This window comes from Pollachius pollachius (genome assembly GCF_949987615.1).
Source record: "Pollachius pollachius genome assembly, chromosome: 1".
Taxonomy (NCBI): Eukaryota; Metazoa; Chordata; class Actinopteri; order Gadiformes; family Gadidae; genus Pollachius; species Pollachius pollachius.
Genome location: NC_136934.1, coordinates 17,404,768 through 17,432,299, shown reverse-complemented (window position 1 = coordinate 17,432,299; position 27,532 = coordinate 17,404,768). Strand labels below are relative to the sequence as shown.

General features: G+C 46.0%; 1 protein-coding gene across 2 annotated transcripts in view; it reads left to right on the top strand.

Annotated features, from left to right (window-relative positions):
- The window catches only part of taok3a (TAO kinase 3a), a 52,975-nt gene extending 25,659 nt beyond the window's left edge, over positions 1-27,316 (top strand). Inside the window, exons 4-20 of one of the 2 annotated variants that reach the window (XM_079731733.1) lie at positions 168-269; positions 588-633; positions 1,280-1,376; positions 2,725-2,838; positions 3,199-3,290; positions 3,605-3,698; positions 6,327-6,408; positions 10,816-10,983; positions 11,961-12,158; positions 13,647-13,772; positions 17,699-17,935; positions 19,315-19,443; positions 21,182-21,385; positions 22,136-22,375; positions 22,850-23,062; positions 23,721-23,903; positions 25,934-27,316. In XM_079731733.1, the coding sequence (XP_079587859.1) occupies positions 168-269; positions 588-633; positions 1,280-1,376; positions 2,725-2,838; positions 3,199-3,290; positions 3,605-3,698; positions 6,327-6,408; positions 10,816-10,983; positions 11,961-12,158; positions 13,647-13,772; positions 17,699-17,935; positions 19,315-19,443; positions 21,182-21,385; positions 22,136-22,375; positions 22,850-23,062; positions 23,721-23,903; positions 25,934-26,095 (2,487 nt within the window). In that variant the 3' untranslated portion in view covers positions 26,096-27,316. Of the gene's footprint in view, positions 1-167; positions 270-587; positions 634-1,279; positions 1,377-2,724; positions 2,839-3,198; positions 3,291-3,604; positions 3,699-6,326; positions 6,409-10,815; positions 10,984-11,960; positions 12,159-12,341; positions 12,367-13,646; positions 13,773-17,698; positions 17,936-19,314; positions 19,444-21,181; positions 21,386-22,135; positions 22,376-22,849; positions 23,063-23,720; positions 23,904-25,933 lie in introns of those variants that run through there. The other variant, XM_079731734.1, reaches the window with a different exon arrangement.
- The last annotated feature ends 216 nt before the right edge of the window (positions 27,317-27,532 follow it).

Sequence of the window (27,532 nt, the reverse complement as noted above, 5' to 3'; positions counted from 1 at the left end):
ATGATCAACAATAAATAATTTCTAGCGCAATGAAAAGTTTAAACAGAGATAAACATCTGTACCTGCCATGGTGGAAAGACATCACTCTGTACAAGACTAGTTGATTGATAGAAAACTGGTACACAACGTAATTATGTAATTGCATCTAATGTGTTTTGTGTCTTCAGAAGTGGCAGGACATCATAAAGGAGGTGAAGTTCTTGGAGCAGCTACGCCACCCAAACACCATTGAGTACAAAGGATGCTACCTAAAGGACAACACTGCCTGGGTACGTCAGGATAGTCTCTCTCCCTCTCCCTCCCTTAATATAGGTGTTACTGCTGTATCCAGCGGTCATCGCTCTAATCTCGCTGAAGCATTCACACTACCTACTCTTTCTATTCTACTTTATATTTTTCCTCTTTTTTTCACATAATTTATCCGTCGTATCCCGTTTAGTTTTCCTCTTATGACATACAGTTACAAAATAAATGATTGATGTATTCATCTCTGCTTTTGGTGTTAGCGTTTTTTAGCTTTGCAATAATCTTAATAAATGTAATTTTGTGAGGATCTGGTTATCTATGTTGTCGACCTATCTTCACAGCTGGTGATGGAGTACTGCCTCGGCTCTGCATCAGATCTGCTAGAGGGTACACTAAACACACACACACACACACACACACACACACACACACACTGTTATAAGCATTGAACATGAAATTATAATCTATATATTGAATATATATAGATTATAAAATGGAATATCTGATCAATCATACATTGAAGACCAGATGTATTCCCTTCCCTTCAACCGTATCCGCTAATAGAGATACACATTATAAAACATGGTCGTGATGATGGTGTTCATCCTAGACTCTAAACCTTCCGATATGAGTCAGCTAAAAATATCCTATGGATCTTTCGCTTTCGGTTTCAACCTCTGCTATTGACCTGCCCACGCAAGTCAATGTTATAGGTCATTAAATCAGTATAATAGTGGTCTAAAGAGATTGTCTTTTATTTTTAGGCTTTATCAGCTCATGCTATGTTCCTGCTGTCCACCACAGTTTCAAATCACTGCTATCTTACAATCAACCACTTGGTCATCATTATTAATGAGGTAGCTTGAAGTAGCAAATATATTGTTGAAGCTAAATGAATATAGTAGTCGCACTGTAACACGTGTTGACGCCCAACCACAGCATTTTGGGAAAACAAACTCACAAACGATGTATTGCCTTTTGACAGCAAGTCATTCTGACAATTTTCACTGGATTCCCCGTCTTCTCCCAATAGTTCACAAGAAACCACTCCAAGAGGTTGAGATTGCCGCCATTACCCATGGTGCCTTGCTAGGACTGGCTTACCTACATTCCCATAATATGATTCACAGGTGAGGTATCCTACTTTTGTGTCCCAATAGGAATATAAATGTGAAGAACATAACATGGGTCCAAGACGGACAACAGCCCAGAGTTTATAGCCCTCTATTCTAATTCCGTTGTAAAAATCTGTCACACGGCTCCATTCCATGCAATACTAAGTGATTTACAACCGATCTTTATCATAGATGACGACGTTTTCATTAATGTTGACGACCCATAAGATATAAAAATGAATGGTTTAATTTGTTATACCAGCTATCAAAGATAGCTTTATTGCCAAGTATGTATGCCAGGGATTGGCAACTGGTGGCCCGCATCCTCACTCAGTCAGGCCTGCACATAATTAAAAATATATATAAATAAAAAAAAATAAAAAAATTGATCGAGTTACAGAAAACTCTGTCAAGAAAGATGAGAAGCAGAGTATCTGTTCATATAATTCAAAGGCAAATCCATGTGTCTAGTTTGCTTAGAAACTATATGCCATGAAAGATTTCCACTTAAGTCGCCACTACAACTACTACAACTACTACAACTGCAATGAATATCATGCTTGTTGGCTTTGAGTTCATTGAGTTGTTGCACTTAGTGTTGGGCCACTGTTTTTCAGTTTTGTGACATCATTGAATGATGATGTATGTGAGACCTTTGCACTGATGAAAATACTAACCATTCATGTGGCTGTTAGAGCATGGAAAACATGAAATTAATGTATGTTGGTTCAATTAACATACCGTACATAGGTTATGATTCTGGAAGATTTTTTAGGTAGTGGCCATACCCAAAATGCACCAGAATACAGGAAATCATATCTACCAAATTCAAAATTTTGTAGCTTCTCTCAGCTTACATTTAGTTGAAGTGCGCAGTCATGTGGCCCTCTGATGGTTATGATGAAAAATGTGGCTCTCTTTATCATGAAAGTTGCCCATCCCTGATGTATGCACAGAAGGTTTTTCTATTATATTGGCACAGTGTCGAAGGGGATATAAAGGATGTGTCCTTGCTATAAAAATACCAAGGAGACAACGTATCTCTATTTACTTGGTGTGTCTATTGCTTTAAGGACGATTTCCTTCCTGCTCTTTACATATTTTTTAATATTGTCCTCTTATGGACTTGTTCCTGTCATTTATGTGGAAAATTTTAAAATCTTGGGCGTGAAAGTTATCACAAATTAGGAAAAAGTGCTTTTTCTTTACGCGTTGTTCCTAAATGTCCTTTACCCCGAGCTCAATACGCATACGCCTGTGGTTGACTTCATGTCTTTGCATCATGAGAGCGTTGCTACAGAGGTGCAACTTAATGTCTACTGAATCCTAACCTGTGCTGCCTGTGTGCTCCCTCGCTGTGCAGAGATGTGAAGGCCGGTAACATCCTGCTGACTGAGTTGGGTCAGGTGAAACTGGCTGACTTTGGGTCCGCATCCATCGCCTCCCCTGCCAACTCCTTCGTAGGAACCCCATACTGGTACAGGTCACAATAATCTGATTTACACTTCATGCTAGAAACCCCATACTGGTACAGGACACAATAACCTGATTTACACTTCATACTAGGAAGCCCTTACTAGTACGGGATACAATAACATGGTTCACACTTCATGCTAGGAACCCTTACTGGTACAGAACACAATATCGGGGTTCACACTTTTTTACATTTTCATCTTGGTTGCGCTTTATCTCTGATATCTTTGCATTGTGCAAGCGATGGTGATAATCAGTGTTTCAGTTTTAGTAAAATAACATCACAACAAAGCAACAATAATTGATGATGTAAATAGTCCTTAATTGCCTAAATAATCTAATAGGACTGTGTCTTTGTCTCCAGGATGGCTCCTGAAGTGATCCTAGCTATGGATGAAGGTCAATACGAGGGGAAGGTGGACATCTGGTCCCTTGGGATCACCTGCATAGAACTTGGTGAGTTAATGTCAACATCACCACATTGTACCACACTTTGATTTCATTTGACTGGCAACCCTGATAAATATCAGTCAGTCCACCTATGTTTGTAGTTGACAAACAAATTAAACTTAGAAATGATAATGAATCAATTATTCAACTTAATTTAATTAAGTTGTGGTAGCAATTTTTGAGAAGTGTAAAATTAACTTCTTGGTCAACCAGCCCTGTCCTGTTTGCAGAGCAAACAAGGCGTAAAGATTGTCTGCATCACTATTCTCTAGAACAACTCTCTCTATTTCTCTCTTTTTCCATCTCTTCCCATTCTCTAGCGGAACGCAAGCCGCCATTGTTCAATATGAATGCCATGAGTGCCTTATATCACATTGCCCAGAACGACTCTCCCACACTGCTGTCCAACGAATGGTGAGTTGAATGTCAACACGTGTTTACTGTCCCTGCATTTTTTGTTCCTTCTCTGTTGAATACGGGCCCCTATTTTATGATCATTTATGATCTGCACACTTCTTTTTACATAAGAATCTCCAAATGAGTCTGTGCTAAACACGTGTAATAACTGTATTGGCATGTGTTGATAATATGTATAGCCATTTCCAGTGATTCATCAACAGGCCAAGCGTCTTCAGGTCTGATATCCATCCCTTGACTGTATGACCATTAGGGCTCTGATCTGAGTCATCTTAAACCCTCTGATCTCTGCCCGGGTCCTGGTGTGAAAACAAGCCCTTAAGTCCCTGGTGTCATTACCTCCCCCGACCTTAATAGAGGCGGTACATCGATCCTAAACATAACGGTTGTCATTTTATCAATCGTTAGTAGTTTTTTGAATGTGTTCATGGTGTAATGAGATGGAGGCATAGAAGGTTGCTTAATGATTGTCACATAGGACGATGTATGGCATGGAATTTGGCCTAGAGCTTTGTTCCATATATACACATGTACATCCCACCATGCCAAGTAGAAGTGTTCCATATTTTATAAATGGACATGTATGGTGGTGTTCGAGGAGGCGATGGAGGAGGTGGGTGTGGTGGTTTTGGTGCCTGGTGGTGGTTGCGAGTGAGGTGTTGGTAGTATTGGTGCTGCTGGTGGTAGAGATGGTGATGGGGGTACCCTACTTCAAGCAGCTATCATTGAGCTAACATCAAAGGCTTCAGTGAGAGCATTCCATTCAATTGATCATGGAGTAACAATTTAAACCTGAATCTTCCCACTAATCAGAAGCATATGAATCTACTGCTGTGTATTCACCAGCACTATGCTATCATAAAGCTTTGTGTTTTGTCTTGGCTGTCACCAAATTTACTACAGCTGGAATGAGCCGTGGCTGCGATGATTTCACCTTTCCTCACATCCACTGGAGCTGCTGCTCAAACCTATAACATATGTGTAGGGTGCACTCATTAAACATTAACCCTGGATTTAATACGGTGGGATGCAGACCAATCAGAAGAGAGCACTCTTCCGGTGGAGCGGAAACAATGTTGAGCCAGTCTCACAGTCTTTCTACATCTGAGGCGTGTGGCGTCACGCGTTCTCCTGCCTGTCATCGCCCCGAGACAATAAAATCAATTTCTTCTATCTGTTCAACCATTTCTAATGCTCCCCATTAAACACAATGTGAGTGGCACACATTGAGCTGTCGGGATGAGAACCCTGCGTTAATATTTAGAAGGACTGGGACCGTAGTTCTGCTTTACCCACCAGATTCAGCCTTTTGAACCCGGGATATTACTGTGAATCCAGGATTTGGGCTTTAGTGTTGAGCTGTCTGGTGTGTGCTGGGGTGTACAGCTATTGTTATTAGTGCTTTCAGAAGCCCAGGGCATATCGTCATCGTCATCTTCATCTTCGTCTTCATCAAGGCTAGACGAGACCGGTTCAGGCTACAGAGGCTTTCATAGAATTACCAGACAACCTTCACTTCACTCATATGAAGGAACCTAATTTAATATTGTATTAGATTTACTCCTTTGAACCTTTTTATTTCATTTTATTAATGATCTCCTCGCTTAGATTTACACTATTTTTGCCTTGGTGTCCTCACTTTGCTCCTTCCATTTTGTATTGTCATAAATCTTTAACCTCTTTTATATCAAGACGATAAGGTTGAAATGTCTGTTAACACACTTTTTAACATCGTTTTTAACGGGCTGCCTTACCACACCCTGGTGGTCAGGTAGCCCTTGTGTGTTGACCTTGGCCGATGTAGACAGTACAGTAGACGTAGCCCAGACATGGTGGTTGAACGGCTACGGCTCTCTGTTGTGTGCGTCTCTCAGCAGACTTCACAGCGTTGGTGTGTGGCGCCACAGCCTCATTTTTAGAGCATAGTCACTGGGACAATGTGTCGCGGCTCCAGTGGCCTACATTTACATTGCTCCACATATTTACATAATCCACATATCGTTCAGCGGTGACTACACTCAAGAGATTATGGGCGATTGAGCTGTCGCGATTTAGTGATGCTACTTAACCATGATTTCTGGTCTCATGGTCATCCTGGAACAGATATTCGCATCTGTAAAACTTAAATAAAAAGGGCTTTTGCTATGGTAGAATCTGAATTGTGTTTTGTTAAGTTATAGTTTACACTGCTGTTATGGAAGTGCCTATATTATACGGTTACACTGTACATTACAATTTCATGTAACATTGTAATGAGAGAAGCCAGTACTGTGTAGTAATTAACGTAACAGTATGCACTAAATATGTAATGATGTCGGGAGACAGCATGTCACAGCGTGGTAAGGCTACAGGCTGTTCCTTAGCATTCCATGACACATCACAGTAACATGCTGTAACATGCTGTTACAGGTTGAAGCATTACATTATTACATATAGCTTGCGTGCAAGGTATATGGGTGTTCCAGGGTGTAACATTGCTTACTGTGTCATCACACTGTAGCAAGAACACTGTCATGAAAATCCACCTGACCCTCCATGTCCTGTTGCTTCTCTCTCTCATCATAGGCCATGTGTCCTTCAGTGTGACCACAGAATGAACTCCTCTCTCTCCTCGTTTGTCTCTAGGTCGGATCCCTTCCGGAGCTTCGTGGACTACTGCCTACTGAAGATTCCTCAGGACCGACCTTCATCGGGGGAGCTGTTGAAAGTGAGCACTCTTCCTCTGTTTAATCTCCCCACTGTGACCTCACTTCCTGTCTCGGTCAGCCCGCGTGGATGAGTCACTGCATCCCACCCACGGCTCCCCGATTATAACACAGGCACACGCAAACACACAACGACATGCACACGAATAGATAGGACGCACAGGCACAGACAGAGTTATTGAATCAAACTGGGAATTGTGCACCCCACGGAGAATGAGTTGTTGTCTCTTTCTTTCTCTCGGTTGCTCACAATTTCCTCCTTCCTGTTTCACGCCTTTATAAGCAATGTGTATACTACACAGTCACACCAACACATACTGGAGAGTACACCAAAATACAGCTGGCCCAATTATATACAATACAAACTAAAACAAAACTAAACACCCTCCACTTCCTAACATCTGGATGAAATAATTTGTCTAATTGAGAGGATGTTTTTAGCTTTTTGCAACACTCAGGTTTCACATTGGCTGTAAGGCCGGTATTTTCTGTCTGACACAACCCCTGGAGTGGGCCGAGCCATCCAAATGTGAGTCAGGGGGGCAGAAGGGCTGGGTTTATAGGGTCACGAAAGGGTCTTCCTCACAGTTGCATCACCCCTGCATTGAAATTCAGTCTGTGTACCAAGACCTCTGATCCACATCCCAGTAGAAACACCATTATGGTGGGTTAAATACCAAACACTCTTTGTTTCATGTGATGGGGCATGTTGTGTATAGCTTATGATTAATACCCTCACTTTGTACCACTTACATATAAACACACACGGCCAACACACACACACGCAGACACAGGCACAACACACACGGCCAACACAGGCACACGGGCAACACACACACACACCCCCTTCTACCTCCAAGCTCTTTAATGGAGGGGAACCAGGTCACTAATCCGGGCCCTTGAGCTGTTCTTGCTTCAGGTTACACACACAGACGCACACACACACAGACACACACACACACAGACACAGACGCACACACACACAGACACACACGCAGACACACACACACACACACACGCAGACACACACACGCAGACACACGCACACGCAGACACACACACACACACGCACACACGCAGACGCACACACGCAGACACACACACACACGCAGACACACACACACACACACACGCAGACACACACACGCAGACACATGCACACATCCAGTCCTTACTGTGTAGCTCCAGTAAAACACTAATGGCACCAACCACACACAGCTTACTATTATTAATCACCAAGCAATGGAACCACTAGCTACCTCCTCTTGATCTGTGCACTTCTCTGGCGATAATCAAATCAAAGGTGAAATCGTCATCATAGAACAGTATTATATTACTGTTAGCGCCTATTGTACTACATTGTAGAGCCCATAGTAAAACAGAGCAAATCCCATAGTATTACAGTGTACAGCCCATAGTACTACTGTGTAGAGCTCATAGTACCACAGTGTCGAGCCCATAATACTACAGTGTAGAGCTCATAGTACTACAGTGTAGAGCTCATAGTACTACAGTGTAGAGCTCATAGTACTACAGTGTAGAGCTTATAGTACTACAGTGTAGAGCTCATAGTACTACAGTGTCAAGCTCATAGTACTACAGTGTACAGCCCATAGTACTACGGTGTAGAGCCCATACTACAGTGCAGAGTTGATAGTACTACAGTGTCGAGCTCGTAGTACTACGGTGTAGAGCTCATAGTACTACATTGTAGAGCTCATAGTACTATGGTGTAGAGCCCATACTACAGTGCAGAGTTGATAGTACTACAGTGTCGAGCTCATAGTACTACGGTGTATAGCTCATAGTACTACGGTGTAGAGTTGATAGTACTACAGTGTAGAGCTCATAGTACTACAGTGCAGAGCTCATAGTACTACAGTGCAGAACTCATAGTTCTACAGATTCAAGTTCATAGTACTATTACACTGTAGAGTTCATTCTATAGTGTAAAGAATATAGTACAACAGTGCAGAGCTCATGCTACAACATAGAGGTCATAATAGTACAGATCAGAGCAGAGCTAATAGTATAACAGTGAAAAACCCGTAGTACAACAGTGTAGTGCTGATAGTATCACAGTGTAGAGCTCATAGTACAACAGTGTAGTGCTGATAGTATCACAGTGTAGAGCTCATAGTACAACAGTGTAGTGCTGATAGTATCACAGTGTAGAGCTCATAGTACAACAGTGTAGTGCTGATAGTATCACAGTGTAGAGCTCATAGTACAACAGTGTAGTGCTGATAGTATCACAGTGTAGAGCTCATAGTACAACAGTGTAGTGCTGATAGTATCACAGTGTAGAGCTCATAGTACAACAGTGTAGTGCTGATAGTATCACAGTGTAGAGCTCATAGTACAACAGTGTAGTGCTGATAGTATCACAGTGTAGAGCTCATAGTACAACAGTGTAGTGCTGATAGTATCACAGTGCAGTGCGATACACAGGGAGCTCTATATTCGTTACCACCTGAGAGATGATGTAAGGGTGTCCTCCTCTCTCCCCATCTCCGTGTTGGACAAGCTTCACCAGGTCTCTAGCGTCCGTCGTCTCCGAAAGGAAAACTAGGTCTATTTTGAGCTGATGATGTCATCGGTCTGCCCTGACCGTCCCATTATGAAAGCATCTATCACAGCCAGAGTCCAGAAGGGAGAGAGGGATTATATGATCTAAAATGTGGCCGCCGCAATGTATGTATTTATAGCTGTGGGATGAATACGTGTCACCACACAGGCCTTTTAAGTCATTTATATTTTATGAATGAACAAGCAGGAAGGTGTGCGTGTGTGCGCACGTGGGTATATGTGTGGGTGTGTGTGGGTGTGTGTGTGTGTGTGTGTGTGTGTGTGTGTGTGTGTGTGTGTGTGTGTGTGTGTGTGTGTGTGTGTGTGTGTGTGTCTGGGCGCATGTGCAAGCAGATGCATATGTGTAGTAGTATAGAATGGAGAGAAGGAGGCAAGAAGCGCAAAGGCTAAGCAACTAACAGGCTCCCTCTAGTGCCTGTTTGAAGGGTTGCGCTTCAATACACACCATCGTTTTCAAAACATTAAGGGTGTACCTCTTGAGATGGTTTAAATAAATCTACAAAAAATACGAAAAAACAAGCTTGTATATGAGAACTTGTTTGCACTTGAAATATCCCAAGAAGGATCATTTCACTTCAGCACTATTTCTGCATTTAGTTTTGTCTCTCCGTTAAATCCCTTTTCCATCGCACCTTGACCACTGGCTGACCCTAACCCTGACACTTACCCTGACCCTCACTCTGACCCTCACTCTGACCTTGAACCCGACCCTAACCGTCAACCTTACCCTCACCCTGACCATCCTTCTGACCCTGGCCCTCACCCTCACCCCGACCATCCTTCTGACCTTGACCCTGGCCCTCACCCTCACCCCGACCATCCTTCTGACCCTGACCCTGGCCCTCACCCTCACCCTCACCCCGACCATCCTTCTGACCTTAACCCTGGCCCTCACCCTCACCCCGACCATCCTTCTGACCTTGACCCTGGCCCTCACCCTCACCCCGACCATCCTTCTGACCTTGACCCTGGCCCTCACCCTCACCCCGACCATCCTTCTGACCCTGACCCTGGCCCTCACCCTCACCCTCACCCCGACCATCCTTCTGACCTTAACCCTGGCCCTCACCCTCACCCCGACCATCCTTCTGACCTTGACCCTGGCCCTCACCCTCACCCCGACCATCCTTCTGACCCTGACCCTGGCCCTCACCCTCACCCTCACCCCGACCATCCTTCTGACCCTGACCCTGGCCCTCACCCTCACCCCGACCATCCTTCTGACCTTAACCCTGGCCCTCACCCTCACCCTGACCATCCTTCTGACCTTAACCCTGGCCCTCACCCTCACCCCGACCATCCTTCTGACCTTAACCCTGGCCCTCACCCTCACCCCGACCATCCTTCTGACCCTGACCCTGGCCCTCACCCTCACCCCGACCATCCTTCTGACCTTAACCCTGGCCCTCACCCTCACCCTGACCATCCTTCTGACCTTAACCCTGGCCCTCACCCTCACCCTGACCATCCTTCTGACCTTAACCCTGGCCCTCACCCTCACCCCGACCATCCTTCTGACCTTAACCCTGGCCCTCACCCTCACCCTGACCATCCTTCTGACCTTAACCCTGGCCCTCACCCTCACCCCGACCATCCTTCTGACCTTAACCCTGGCCCTCACCCTCACCCTGACCATCCTTCTGACCTTAACCCTGGCCCTCACCCTCACCCCGACCATCCTTCTGACCTTAACCCTGGCCCTCACCCTCACCCCGACCATCCTTCTGACCTTAACCCTGGCCCTCACCCTCACCCTGACCATCCTTCTGACCTTAACCCTGGCCCTCACCCTCACCCTGACCCTCTCTTGTTCTCCCCAGCATGACTTTGTGCGGCGGGAGCGGCCTGCACGGGTGCTTATGGACCTGATCCAGCGCACCAAGGATGCGGTGCGAGAGCTGGACAACCTGCAGTACCGCAAGATGAAGAAGATCCTGTACCAGGAGAAGCACATCGGCCTGATGGGGGAGAGCCAGGAGGACGAGGAGGTAAGGCGTTAGCAGGAGGAACACGAGGAGGAGGGCAAAGGTCATACTGTGAGGCTCCAACACTACTGTGAGGCTCCATGTTGATGAGCTAATGAGCTGGACTACAGGGGGACACCACTTCTAAAAAAGATTTTTTATCTTTCTAGTTTCATCTCCAACAGCGAAAATAACTTGCCGCTGGTAAAATATGTTTATGTAATTGGATTTTGCTCGTAAAACACTTAACTGCACATTGCTGGTTTCCCTTGAAGACGCTACTAGACTGTTAAAACCTGCAGTCAACCTCTTGTGGCATTTTGTCGAGTTCACTCCAGACCTCAGCCCCTCTCCTTGCACTCTGGTGGTTCCTGATAGGTCTCTGTCCTCTCTCGGACCTGGTCCGGGGTTACAGCCATGGAGACATGGTGGACACGTCTTCCCTTTCACACTGTCCCTGTGAGCGACTGCTTGAACACATCTCAGAAATGTGTCCAAGCCTCCTCTCCACATTCGCTCAGTGTCAGAAGACACTGGTTGGTTTTGCGGCGGATAGCACAGTCAACCATACATTAGGCCATACATTACGCTTGAATGCAAATTACCGAGTTGGACATGTGTGAGGGCCTTCAAATGAATGGAGACATTAAACCTGCCGGCCCAATCTCAGAGCCGTGCCTTCAGGCTCCGGGGTGAGACCCTGTGGCCTAGACAGGGGGCTGATGTGTGGATGTGTGGATCATTGCAAATCCAAATCGGTCCCAACCAGTTATGAGGCTAGCAGACATCTCAGACCATTCATGTCAGGGGGCACACACACACACACACACACACACACACACACACACACACACACACACACACACACACACACACACACACACACACACACACACACACACACACACACACACACACTCTCTGTCCTCCTCTCCCTTTGCCACCTTTCGACTCTAATTCTCCCTTCCTCTCCTTGTTTCCTTCGGCCTCCCGTGCTGCAGGACAGTGAGGCAGCGAGCTGCAAGAGGAACAGCCTGGGGAGCAACCACTCCATCCCCAGCACGTCGCTCAGCACGGGCAGCCAGAGCAGCAGCGTCAACAGCATGCAGGAGATGCTGGAGGACAGCTGCCCTGACATGACCATGATGCTGCACCAAGACTACGACAGCACACTGGACCCCTCGCCCCAAGCCAAGAAGGTAGCGCCGAGGGAGATAGGAGAAGGGAGCTAGGAGCTAGGAGACAGGGAGAAAAAGGTGTTATGGGTTGGGTCACACTGGACCCCTCGCCCCAAGCCAAGAAGGTAGCGCCGAGGGAGATAGGAGAAGGGAGCTAGGAGCTAGGAGACAGGGAGAAAAAGGTGTGATGGGTTGGGTCACACTGGACCCCTCGCCCCAAGCCAAGAAGGTAGCGCCGAGGGAGATAGGAGAAGGGAGCTAGGAGCTAGGAGACAGGGAGAAAAAGGTGTGATGGGTTGGGTCACTGTCAAGCCTCACACCCAACAGTGATAACACTGAAAACAACTCAAGGAGCCCAACAGCTGATCATTTGTAGATGAAGAGTTCAATATATGGTGCAGTGGCTTGAAACACAAATTGGAACATTAATAACCAGAAGAATAAACGATGCGCGCACCTGGACTTAAAAAAGATAAATAACCGGCCACTTGTGAATGGTTTTGCCTTTGTCAGGAAGTCTGGAGGTAAACAGACAAGAGTGAACCTCAGATATGAAATTAAATGTAAACATCCTGATTTCAAACATGCTGACCCTCACACCAACACTCTGCTCTGAATCTCAAAGCCCCCCCACCACCCAGATGCTCTCACAACTCAGTAGTGTTTCACCAGATGTGCTTCCCTGCATTCAAGAACGCAGTTGATTGGCTCTCCATCAGTCACGCACACACACAGGCTGTCCCCGAGTGATAACTGTGCCATCAATTAATAGACAACGACACACAGGCCCACACAGAGGGGGAGAAGCCCTCCAGGTTTTCCAGACTGTATTAAAGAACACATGCAACCTTGTTGTCTCTGGGCTGAAACCATGGAAACGGATCGACGTACTCCTGGCTCCGCATCGCCTCGGCTTCCTCAGCGAGGCCATTCACGCCGGGAGAACAAAGACACATGTCTGCAGACACACACAGTGCCGCGTTGCTCGTTCATCCAGCACACACGCACTCATGCACACACACACACACATGCACACACACACACACACATGCGCACACACACACACACACACACACACACACACACACACACATGCACACACACACACATATGCTCTCCAACATCCCTCCCAGGCACAACCCATCCCTGTAGACAAAGGTCAAACAGGGCGCTTGATGCCTTGAGGATCTTTTGAAGGAAGAAAAGTAAAAAGACAGGCGAATTCGTCCTTTGACGACTCTTTGTGGTTATGAAGTGAGCATGAATTTCCGTGGCATGTTGAAAACTGGCAGCCATTGTGTCTTTATGAATTTTGGGCCATGTCTAGAACGAGGCAGATTGACATGTGAGAACAGAAACAGAAGAGACAAATAGATGATGAGCTGTACATCTTGGTAGTATCGCTAGTTATCCCACATAGAATAGAACCGTCACTATAGTTTGTGCAAAACACATATTGTTTCTTTATGTGTGTGTGTGTGTGTGTGTGTGCGCGTGTGCGTGTGCCAGGACCACTGGGATGAAGCGCTCCACAGGGACCAACGGCAGGAGAGGTCGTCTTCCTCAGACCGGAGCAGCCAGGGACAGAACTACAGGAGCCAAGGCCGCTTCGCCACCATTAAGTCAGCCTCACTGGTGAGCTCAAACAGAACCTTTATTGAGAATAACAACAACCTGGGAGGATTGAAAGGAACTATGTATCCAAAGAGAGGTTGATTGAAATCCATCTTCAGCAAAAGTACAACAACATTCAGGAAGGAAGCAAGGAGAAATACTGTATGTCATTGGTTTTGTTATGAAAGACCGCTTCTACGAAAGGATGCGGTTGCCATGGTTTCAGTTGGCTTGTGTACTGGAAGATCTCAAAGAACTGGGCAACATTGTATGAAAACAAATGAAACAAAATGAGTACCAAATAAAGGCAGCTCAATAAAGAGGATGCAGAGTTGCCAGAATTGGTCTGGAGGTCCGTCTGAACTGTTGCTTTTTCTCTGAAAGACACTTTGGCTCTTTTCCAAACATTTCTCATAGACGTACGGGGGTTAAAATTGTTTCGATGAGCTTGCTCATCGAGACAGAGTATCTTTCAGTCAGACAGTCCCGAGGCCCCCCATCTCTCCTTTTAGTCTTGGTTATGTGTTTCAATTTCTTATTACCTTTTCTACAGCCTTCACCACTCTCCATTCCCTGGTTATTCTTTCATTCTCTTTGATTGTCGTTCTTTATTTATCTATATCAATTATCCATTTATCTGTTCTATCTCTCTATCTATCGTTCTATCTATCTATCTATCGTTCTATCGTTCTATCTATCTATCGTTCTATCTATCATTCTATCGTTCTCTCTCTCTCTCTCTATTCACTCTATCCCATTTATTCTCTCTCTCTATCTATCCCATTTATTCTCTCTATCTCTCTCTTTCCATCTCTCTTTATCTCTCTCTCTCACACGCTACACATCGCTCTATAACTCTTCTTGCTCCCTTAATTCCCTTCCCTCCTCTGTCCATAAACGTGCACGCTCACGCACCCACACACACATACGCATGCGCACACACCATTTCCAGGTTGTACTCTGCATTGTGATGCTTGCTGGTGGATTTCTCATCCTTGTCTTTCTCACTACTACCCGTTTCCCCGCCCACCCTCTCCATTCCCATGTCTGTTGTCATGGTTGCGGCACTAGTAAGCAGGCAGCAATAGTAAATGTGGTGCGTGTGTGTATGTAGATGTGAGTGATGGTTGTGTGTGTGTGTGCAAACGCCTAAATACAAATTAACACGTGTTTCCAAGCAACACTACCCCTGTAGCTCTCAAGTCCTTCTGTATGTGTGTGCGACTTTGTGTGTGAGTGTGTGTGGGCCACCCTCTATATGATCTGTATATAATGTCAATGTTAGAAATACTGTGCCCCTCACAGGAGACCAAGCGATGACATCACTGCTGAGAGAGAGAGAGAGAGAGAGAGAGAGAGAGAGAGAGAGAGAGAGAGAGAGAGAGAGAGAGAGAGAGAGAGAGAGAGAGAGAGAGAGAGAGAGAGAGAGAGAGAGAGAGAGAGAGAGAGAGAGAGAGAGAGAGAGTGTTAAACCAGGGAATTGGAGGATCAACGTGTAAACAAAAGGGATTTGAAGAGAGATGGGGACCATTAGTTTGATCATGTTTTTTATTGTGTCTTTTTTCTCTTTTCAGTATATGCTGTATCTCGTAGATAACTCTAAGCCTCCATTGTTTTATTGTGAGGTGATTAGGGAGTCCGGTGAATAAAGAGCTGAAGGGAAAAAAAAAATTAACATTCAATTCAAAGGGAAGTTAGGGGGTCTCAAAGGAAAATTATCGAAACATAAAGGACACGATGAAGATAGGATAGTGGATGGTGAAGTCCACTGTGTAGACCAATGAAGGAATGAACCCCAATGCAGCCATTTTTATATTTTTTCCACTTGGTCCTGGAGCAGCAGAGCGTAAATATATCTGATGCAATAACCTCATGTTGAGGCCTTTTATTTGATTATTGGCAAGGGTTGAAGCCCTAATCTAAGCACCAGGTGATAGCAAACAAACCACAATTCTAACCAGTATACAAGTGTTCACAAGGTGTCCTTCTAGATATGTGTGCGTATCTAGAAGGTTCAGTTCCTGAACAAGCGAGATGAGACAATCAGCTCCACCTCCCTATCGCTCACTGTTACATCCACAGGAAGAGAGCAGGCACACAATATGAGTGTTTATAGAATATTATGCTCCTTACTCAAAGCCTGAAGACATGACCACATGGAACAAACATTTTGAACGCTGTCTCCAAAAAAGAAAATTGTAAAAAAAATGTATCCACAAGAAATAGGAATTGAAGCCCGCTAAACTCAAAACCTTCAAAAAAAAAATTAAGAGGATCAGGACGCCGTTCGACGAGCCCTGTGCGGGGGAAAAAAGGGAACCATCACATGACCTGACTTGGCGCTTTGTTTGCGGCAAGTGACTGGGATTAGGAGAAGCTATTACAGTAGGGGTATTGATTCAGCAGCAGATTACGGCTCTAGTCCACCTATCCTCCCCCCCCCCCCCCCTAAAGTCACCGGCCCCCTCCCCTCCCAGTCACCACCCCCTGCCCCCCCCACGATGCGGACTCCTTCTCAATGAGGTATTCATGTGACCCACCTGCTGCCCGCCTCTCAGCGCGGGCGCCACTGAAGAGCGGCTCTGTGCTCCCGTTGGCCCGTGGACCCAACAGCCTCATTCACAGTTCACACGCCTGCCTCTGCCGCCACCACCGCCACTGCCCGGGGTGTGCACCGGTTAGGGTGTCGTTGGACTGGGAGAGAGAGAGAGAGAGGGGGGCGCAAGGTGCGGGGGGAGGGGGGGATCCTTGTATGACGGTGGGGGGTGGGGGTCTTGGGTGGCATCAGAGCTCAGACTGGGGTCTGACGGGCGTAGGATGCACCACACAGCCTCTGGATGCTGGCGCGCTGGGCTAACGTTGCCATCATGTTTGGCCTAAAGAGCTCGGGGGGAAGTTATGAGAAGATGAGGAGCGAGTATTACCTGGATGTGGAGAACCCCTTCTGCGCCCAGGTCAGAGTGAGGGCGCCTTTGCTCCCTTTTGTTGTTTGTTTGTTTGTTTGTTGTGGGGAAAGGTTTGGAGTGACAGCTCAACCGTTTAGCTCGGCGGCAATACGGAGGGATTGATATGCAACCGGTTCTTAGAAGGAATGGAAAACTATTGCATGTTTCAAGAGTTAATTATTTCAGTTTAGTTTATTTGTTCATTGTTTATTTGTTGTGGCATTGAACCTGCTAGTCATTGCGGTGTGTGTGTGTGTGTGTGTGTGTGTGTGTGTGTGTGTGTGTGTGTGTGTGTGTGTGTGTGTGTGTGTGTGTGTGTGTGTGTGTTAGTGAGAGATCTATGGTTGTTTTGTGTGTCGTGAGGCTTTTGTTGGAATCCATAATGAGTTAAATTTCCCAGGAATTATGTTCACGGCACCTATATGACATGTGTGTTCAAACCTATAGACATTAATTCAATTGTTTAGTTTAAGGCAACAGAACTCCAAATTGCCAGTTATCCTGTCATCCTTTGCAACATTGTTTCTGGAAAACCATCGTAGGCAGGGTCCAGACGGGTCTAGTTTGTCTTCATCTCACACCTCTTCAGTCTGAAGCGGTCAACCCATGATGATGCAGGACATTGGGAATATATTCACCCAATATGGGAATTCAGTTGTTTTTACTCATTCAATTTGTTCTTAGGTTTAGAAATGAAGAAAGCTGTCCGGTTTAGATTACATTGCTTTTCGGTTGCAAACAAAGCCTTTCTATGATTGGAGACTTTGAGAGGCCAGCGCCAAGCAGGTCAAAGTTTAAATAGTTTTAACTTTAAAGCGCAGCACCAAGGTGACGAACCTGAAGCCCAGGGTAGCATCAACACAGGTTGGGCTTTAATGCTCAGTTCCACAGGAATACATTGTCAACGCTGGCAACGGCGAACACTCACAATCATCGAGGTGTGTATGCTCCAACATTAACCCTTTGCGCCCTAACCCTTGGTTCTGTAACCCCCACCGCTAGGTAACCAAGCAGATCCACGAACATGAGCAGGAGAGCGAGCTGCGGGAGCAGATGTCCGGCTACAAGCGCATGCGACGGCAGCACCAGAAGCAGCTGATCGCCCTGGAGAACAAGCTGAAGGCCGAGATGGACGAGCACCGGCTGAAACTCCAGAAGGAGGTGGAGACCCAGGCCAACAACGCCTACATCGAGCTGGAGAAGCTGGCAAAGCGACACATCGTGCACACGGAGAAGGAGGTGAGGGGAGGCTTGGGGCTGATAATGACCAGAGTGTGCAGGAGGAGTAAAGGCCATCGCAGCTGAACAGCCAGCCAACAGACCAATCAATAACATCCTGAAGACAAGCGATCGGATGTGTAGAATTCCTCTGGTTGGGCGTAAATAAATGTTATATGGTACCAAACGTACAGAGGAGAAGGTTAGCCAGTTAATGGAAAATTCACATTCACGTCAATATTCAATATGTCCTGCGTTAGTGAGAACAAGTGAGTCCCACCTGTCCCAATAAGTGAGTCCCAGGCCAGAGGCTTGTTCCATTGGCATGGGGCGAAGGGTTTGTTCATGCTTCAGTTATATACACCGTGCAGCCTTGGGTCGCCATCTGCGTCTATCCAACTAGGGTACTAAAAAATGAGTTCATGATAGCAATGGTGATTGCACTACCGAATCTCACCTGGCACACATAGTGGTACCTTCCACGAAGTGCTAGTGAAGAGAGTGGTAGCTATCAATATATGCTAGTGAAGTTAGTGGTAGCTACCACTATGTGCTAGTGAAGTTAGTGCTAGCTACCTCTATGTGCTACGGAAGAAAGCTGCATCTCCCACTCTGTGCTAGTAAAGATAGAGGTAGCTAAGGCTATGTGCTAGTCAAGATTGAGGTAGCTACCGCTATATGCTATTGAAGATAGTGGTACCAGGCACCAATGTCAATGCCCGTTCTATTTTGAATTAATTAAACAAATCCCCTTTTTCTGAACAAGTTCGCTTAATGAATGTTAAGGTTTTGAGTTACTTTTCACGGCAACAATGAAACAAAAATAAGAGGAGTTATTTATTATTTTCTCAAGACCCGATACCACATGAGTCACCACCCCGTACCGGGTCCCGACCCCAAGGTTGGGAACTGCTGCCATAGGGGCTGAAAATAAACTGCATATCTCCGTGATAAGCATGCAGCACAAGGAACCAGTGATAGAAAATCTGCTCAAGGGAACCGCCTGCTGGCTTCACATGCACAAACATCCATCCACACAACACGTGGCCAGGACAGATGACTACACTAGAACTACTACTACTACTACATATTTAGGAGTTGCTTGGATCACAAGTTAACTGTTGCTATTTAAATATAAGGGAGTGTACTGTATAATTACCTTATCTTAATCTGAACATAGGATGCTGGTTTCACATACATTCCAACACACTACAACTACTTCAGAGTTAATATGAGGCTTTGAATGAAATAATCACGCGTGAACCTTGGTGTATGTATTAGCCTTCTCAGTTAGTCTACATTGGTTAGCGTGCCAATTTAGGCTACTCTAAGCTAGCCCTCACCATGGGTGTCTGTGTGTGTGTGTGTGTGTGTGTGTGTGTGTGTCGCTCCTCTCTCAGATGAAGACAACGTTGGCGGATGAGAAGAAGTTCCAGCAGCAGATCGTGGCCCAGCAGAGGAAGGAGCTGACCACCTTCCTGGACACCCAAAAGAAACAGTACAAGCTCTGCAAGGAGAAGATCAAGGAGGTCCGCACATGTTTGGCCTTTCTCTCTTCTTGTTGTTCTTCCACAAGCTCATTCCTCATGCATCTCCGCCTTCTCTGTCGCTCGTGACACACAGTCCCGTGTGCCGTTCAGAGCTCCAACAGGCCATCCTCCAGGCACACACACACCAACACACGCTGTTTTTGGAAACCTCTGTTGACTCACCCTTCCTACTCACCCTGCACCTACAGACATGTGCATGTAAACACACACAAAGAGCAACACACACACACACACACACACACACACACACACACACACACACACACACACACACACACACACACACACACACACACACACGAACAGCTACAGCTACACACACGTGAACAGCTACACATGAACAGCAACACACACACACACACACACACACACACACACACACACACACACACACACACACACACACACATGGACAGCAACACAAACGCAGGAACAGCAATGCACACACATTGAAATTAATACAGACGCATTAATAGCAAAACACACTCGTGCACACATTGGCGCAGGGCGTATATGTGAAACAGTACAGATAATGATTGCAGATAATGGTGTGTGAGTGTGATGCACCGTTTGGGCTGACATGAGACTCAAATGAGGGTATCAAATAATCTATGGCTGGCAGAGACCCGGCCAATTAGAATCAAAGACTGATTCTCTCCAACCAATCAGGATTCCCCATAGTGATGGGATCAGGCTTATATGTTAAGTATATTAGTTTAGCTTACGTTCAGTCACGCACCTAAGACAAATTATGGACAAGATGAAGAGAAGGAATTTTATATGCTATACTACTATATATTTTATTTTTTTATATAATATTTTCTAAAGTGACATTATCCGTTCTCTTTTGGGAAAAGAGAATGTTTAACACATTACTTGAAGGAAAAGAGAGAATTTTTCACACATTTCTTATAGGAAGAGGGAGGGAGGGAGAGAGGGAACGGAGTGGCCCAACTCTATATGAAGTCTTCTAATCAGGTCATGATATAAACGGCTGGCGACCACACAAGAGACGCATCAAAAAAGTTTAAATTAATTCCGTTTCAGCAACGTCAAGAATCAAGTCACAATCTCTACAAAACCGTAACATACCATTACAGTGTAGAGTTTTTATTGAGGCTGTACATAACAGAGTGTTTTTTGCTGACACACCGATGTGCATGGGAGGTTGAACTAGTCATCATTTAGTGACAGTGATTTAGCAACATTTCGAACAAATAATCTGCATAAATTACCAGATAGACTCCATGCCAACGTTCTTGATAGCGATGTTCTTTCAGATCAGTCAATCAGGTTTGATCTGAGTTTGAGTCTTAGTCTAGGCTTTGTTGTAATCTGTTGTCTTTTAACAAACCAAATTACACTCGCCTTACCTTACCTTATCCCTCACAATCTCAGCAAGACTTCAACTGTTTGGCTTGAAATAAACACAGAGCAGGACGTTATCCATATTTTACAGACCCCAAATATTTGCAGATATCAAATACCGACGTTATCCTTAACATTGTATCGTTGACCAGTAGAATGCAGCGGTAGAACGAACATGCCCGTTTTCGCTTCGTGTTTCATTTAACTTCAAGTCTAAAGCTTAACAAAACATCCTGAACCCAAGCTTCTCTCCTCGTCTCTCCAACCTTGTCTCCGCCCCGACCTGCGACCTCAACCCCCGACCCCCACCCCCTTCACCTCACACCCACCCCACACGCTGTCCCACCAGGAGATGAACGAGGACCACAGCACACCCAAGAAGGAGAAGCAGGAGCGCCTGTCCAAGCACAAGGAGAACATGCAGCACTCCCAGGCGGAGGAGGAGGCGTTGCTCCTGGGCCAGCAGAGGGTCTTCTACGAGAGGAACTGCCGCACGTTCAAGCGCAAGGTCATGCAGAAGAGGCACGACTTTGAGCAGGAGCAGATCCGCGAGGTGGGGGGGGGGGGGGGCGGCGTCTCACACAATAGTGATGTTTTGTCACGAGACATACATGGGTGGATGGATGGATGGATGGATGGGTGGGTGGATGGAGGGATGGAGGGATGGATGGATGGATGGATGGATGGACAGTGGAACAGTTAACTGCAGCCAAATAGAAGTTGGCAAAAACAAATTGAAGTTTTTCTCACAGAGTTTGCTGCATACCCTATTGTAAGGTGTTTACTTGGGTAAAGAGGAATGTAAGCATATTAGCGAATAAGCAAGGCGGAAACGCAATAATCTGCAAATCTCCTTGTGTGAAATACAAGGAAATTTAACAAAAGGGTTCTGTTGCGCAATCGGCCAGAAATTTTAATGAGGTTTTCGACAATATCCCTAAAGCTTTGTATCGGTATCTGATAGTTATTGTGAATATATATCATATATTATAATATAGTATATGGAATTTTTTTATCAATTGAGTTTATAAGTATCAGTAATCGCATGCTGTTTAGAGACAATTCATTGGTGGTGGTCAATATGGGCGCTGCATACAAATATAAGACACAAGAGTTGGTAAAGAAATGCTAATATAGACAAAATGTGCAGATGTACAAAAAGAATGATAGGAAATGAAAAGTAGAAAAAACAAAGTAATATGTATGTATGGCATGTCATTTACAGCAACATATAGTTGCTGTGGACAAAACAAAATCATTTTCCCCATCCTGATCAGCGTTACCTCCTCCCCCGTCCATTCAGGAGCTCAACAAGAAGAAGACCCAGAAGGAGATGGAGCACGCCATGCTGATCCGCCACGACGAGTCCACCCAGGAGCTGGAGCAGCGGCAGCTCAAGACCCTGCAGAAGCTGCGCATGGACCTGATCCGGCTGCAGCACCAGACTGAGCTGGAGAACCAGATAGAGTACAACAACCGGCGGGAACGCGAGCTCCACCGTAAGCACGTGCTGGAGCTCCGGCAGCAGCCCAAGAACCTCAAGGTGAGCGGGGCGCGCGCCGGGCCGACTGCAGCCTGAACACCGGGCCTCCAGCAGTGTCTGACGCTGGTCCTAGAGGCCGTGGACCCGGATGCTTGGAAGACAGCACTGCTTAGGGAACTTAACTGCTATGTTTACATGGATCAGTGCGACCTTCTGTCTTTTTTGATGACGCGTCACAAATATGAGACAGAATAGAAGGACACTGAAGGGCTGTAATAAAGTAGCTTGTTGTGTCAATGGATGATTCAACGTTGATTCAACTCTACTTTTAGAGTAGTACAGGGATCATACTTTAACTAACATGTGTATTACACTAGCTAACATGTGCTAGCTAAAACCCTAACTAGTATAACACTTATTAACACGAGTACAACACTAACTAACATGATGATACCACTCACTATCTAATTCAGCTCGTTTCCATAATCCTCATTATCTCTGAAACGTTGACCCCCTCTGATTCGCCCCCTCCAGTCCCTGGAGTTGCAGATCAAGAAGCAGTTCCAGGACACGTGCAAGGTGCAGACCAAGCAGTACAAGGCGCTGCGCCACCACCAGATGGAGGTCACTCCCAAGTCGGAGCACAAGGCCGTGCTGAAGGCCCTGAAGGAGGAGCAGACGCGCAAGCTGGCCATCCTGGCCGAGCAGTACGAGCAGAGCATCAACGAGATGATGGCCTCGCAGGCGGTGAGCTGGCCCAGGGTGGTGGCGGGGGTGGGTTGGTGGTATGAGGGTTGTGGTGGCGGTGGGGGTAGACTTTGAAAGGCGTGTGTTCTGGCCCTAGTGTTTTGTTGCATGCCCGCATTTTTTATGGAGGGGTTCATGAATATATGAACATGGCGCTAAACAAAGAAACAACATCATTGTTTCATCACTGTGTGTATATCAGTTCGATTTATTTATTTTTATTCTGTCAAAAAGTCCCTGAGCTAAATTTTATTTTAGAAATGAGTGATAGGGATTCCAATTGTTGCTCAATCTTGGTTTGTTTTTGGTTTCTTGTGTGTCCTCTCTTTCTCTATCTCCATCTATATCTCTCTGTCCCACTCTCTCTCTCCCATTCTCTCTCTCTCTCGCTCTCTCTCTCTCTCTCTCTCCCATTCTCTTTCTCTCTCTCTCCACCTCTCTCTCGCTTTCTCTCTGCTGTGACTTTCCCTTTCCCGCCATTTCTTCTCCCCCTCCCTTGGTCCTCCATCTTGTCTGTCCAAACTCTTCCACTGGGCTTCCCTTATCCTTCTCCGCTCTCTCTCTCCATCCCTCCATCTCTCTGTGCGTTGTGCGTTGTGCGCTGTGCGCTGTGCGCTGTGCGCTGTGCGTGTGGTTTGGCCGGTTGGGCCCACGCCAGCTGCGGCTGGACGAGGCCCAGGAAGCGGAGTGCCAGGCTCTGAGGCAGCAGCTGCAGCAGGAGATGGAGCTGCTCAACGCCTACCAGAGCAAGATCAAGATGCAGACGGAGGCGCAGCACGACCGCGAGCAGCAGAAGCTGGAGCAGAAGGTGTCGCTGCGCCGCGCTCACCTGGAACAAAAGGTGAGCGTCTGGAGGGCGGGGCAGGGGGCTGGGGGGGCTAGTGGGCTGGACCAGAGGGATGGGAGGCAGGTATGAATGGGAGAGGGGAGGGAGGGAGGGAGGGAGACATGGAGGAGGGGGATGGGTGGATGGGAGGGAGGATGGAGGTATGTTTTTACCAAAAGCATTCAGATCCAGGTCATTAAGGAGAAGGCAGGGGTCAGGGGGCATCTTTCTCAAGGAGGCCTACACACACACTGAGGACATCGGTCTACGTGATCGAACTCACAACCTTTGGGAGTTTTATACTTTGTAGCCACTTGTCTCCTACCCCCTAGGTCAGTGGTTCTCAAAAAGATTATACTAGTGTACCCCCTCTAAGATATCTTGGTAGTACCCCCTTCACCGACACATACAATTTTTGGGAGGAATAAAAAATAAAATGGACATAAATGTGCGTTCTATTTGGCAGTGTAAATATGAAAATTAAAAGGGTGCAAATACTCTTGTGATAATACAATTTAGTGAGAAACATGGGCCTGTGCTTCATGCTACTGTCAGCTTATTTCTCCCCACATAAGAAGCACAAAGCCAGGGGAGGGTCAGAGCATGTAGAGGGGAATCCCATTAATGTATATTCCTCCTGAAACTGAGGACATTTTGGTGTTTCTGGAAGCGCTTTCTTTTTCACAGATTCTCCTTTTTCCTCGTTTTCAGGTATATCTTTCAACCACATTTTTCTCGATTTTCTATTGTCTAGCTTTCAGAATTAAAACTTGCTCTGGGTGAAAAAAATATATGGTTAGCTTTTATTTATTTCTTCTTAATTTCTGATTACCCCTTGCAGTACTCCAAAGTACCCATAGGGGTAGTGTACCCCCATTTTAGACACATACACACAGTTCGCTCACCGCAGGTGGTGGTGAGACTGGCATGTTTTCTTCGTTGGAGAGCAGATGTCATTTGTATCTGTACATCTTATCGAATCGTCATTGGACAGCTAATGTTCACAGTACATTTATATGACATCCATGTGCGCATGTGTGGGGACCATGTAGTTAATGACACACTCATTGAGTGGTGACTTTATTTATGTACATCAACTGCCTGAGATGTGATTGGGTGCATATATGAATACAATGTAAAGTGTATGATTGTGGTCTCATTTCATCAGTAGTCAGCCTCATAAAACTGAGGTGAGATTAAATGTCCACAACGAAATAGAGGGTAATTCTGTTTAAATGTAATGTACCAACCATCATGGTAAAGATCCTTGTGTCCCATTTGTATTGATAAATGATCTCATGATCTATTATCAAATCATATTCCTATTGTAGGCGTACTTGTTGTGTAATGTTGGTCTCTTATACAACTATGTGCGCACATTAAACACTTGCCAGGACACATCCTACTTTAGCCATCATTAAGTCATCTTCCCTTCGGAGCAATAACACGTAATGTGATGAGATTAGATTTCCACAAGTGTTGCTTTCTGAGTCAAAGACGTCATCGCTGCAGTCTAGTAGACAGACGACAACAAAGAGAAGAAGCCCGTTCAGGAGTCCAATTGACCCGGTGGTGGTGTCTCAACCTACGGTGTGTTGTCGCCACCTGCTGGCGGCGTTGGGCTCTGCGCCCTGAGATAAGGATGATGTCATGCTTCTAGAAGCAGTATTCCTCTGTTCTTGGTCAGAGAAGGTGGTGGAGTTTTCTGGGCATGCTCAGTCGTTCTCTAAGATTACCGTATTGCGTTTCATGTTCCTTTGTCTGCACCTGGAGAGTGCTTCGATGACGTCAGGGTTGTTGCCTTCAGGAAGTGTGTAAACTCCATCAGACAGGTGGATAGTAGGGCATAGATAGCGTATCAACATGATGGTTCTCTCCCCACCAGAGTGTGCTGTAAACTACACCAGACAGGCAGGGGTTAGGGCATAGATAACGTATCAACATGATGGTTCTCTCCCCACCAGAGTGTGTTGTAAACTACCCCAGACAGGCAGGGGTTAGGGGCGTAGATGACGTCATAACATGATGGTCCCCCCCCACCCCAGATTGAAGAGGAGCTGGTTTCCCTTCAGAAGGAGCGGACCGACCGCATCAAGCACCTGCTGGAGCGCCAGGAGAGGGAGGGGGACAGCTTCGACATGGAGAGCCTGCGGCTGGGCTTCGGGAACCTGGGGGCCCTAGAGTACCCCAAAGACGACTACAGATGAGGCCGACATCCGCCACACACCCGCCCCCACCCTCCTCCGACGCATCGTCCAGCCCGGCGAGGCGCTTTGTCCTGAAGACGTCCACGCCACGCGCCTCTAGGACCAGCCCGTGGCTCTGTCCCGCCGGGTCTGCGAGAGGCGACCACAGATTCTAGAGCCCGAAAACACACACACACACACACACACACACACACACACACACACACACACACACACACACACACACACACACACACACACACACACACACACACAACTGTATGCCCCCTTGCGGCGATACATGATGACAACCTAATGCTGGATGAAATATTGTAGTTGTCATGTCTTTTGTAAAATGGAGAATGATAACATTGTCAGTGTTCTTTGTTTCTTGTGCAATGAAAACACTTCCACAGCTGGAGGGAGGGCTGAAGGTGATGCTGGCTTGTTGAGCAGTGACTCTTGTTAGGGTAACATTATTTGGTTTGTCTCAATCAGTACAAAGAAAGAAGAGGCAAGAGCACACACATTAACACAACCCTGATCTCAAGCAATGACCAATCGTACTGCAAACAGTTTGGAGCTGCTTCAAATGCTTTTTATTTGGTATTTAGTCATCACAATTTTTTTATATAACGTTTGAATAATTTGATACAAGTACAATTGTCTGTGAGTCGGTACATTTTTACTAAATATGATTTCCTTTTGAGTGGATTACTGATTACTGGCTGCGGCACTGAGGGGTTGGGTCTATGCTACTTCTAAGGGTTTCTTTGTAGTTTCACTGAACTGGCTGCAATGTGAGTCATATTACATGTGAACTCCAACTCCCAGCAGGCACAAGGGCTTCAGGGGGGGTTGGGGGGGGGGGGGGGGGGGAGCGAGGGGACATGTATTTTGTGTATAGAAGGATTTATCGAGAGCTTTTACTTATTTTCGTAACGTATTTTAAATGTTATGCAAATCCGATTTTTAAAGATTTCTTTTTCTCCTCTCACATTCCTGTATATAAATTGATGTCAAGTAATCTGTTGATGGGATTTTAATTTGAAACTTCAGTGTGAAATCTTTTTTTTTTTCATTCTTGCTTTAACCCCAATTCAAGCTGTGTTTTTTCTTATACGCCCAACCAGTATGATGCTTTATTAATGCATGCACTTTAATTTCATTTCCAGGTTAGAGGAAAGCATGACTGTCAGGAGATTTTAATTATATTTGTAAATAAAGTGCTCATCTCACCGATAGTTGGGTTTTCTTTGTGGATTAGGATTTAAATCCAGAGAACTGGAAGAAAACGGGACTCTTATCCCATCCCAATACACAGACAACCAGTCCAACACCAATTGTAGGTTGGTTTGCTTTAGATGTCTCCCTCTAGCGGTTAAACACGTGCTACTGCATGTATAAGCCGTTAATGTCCGCTGTTCATCCGGTACCTGCTGATTAAGCGTTGATTCA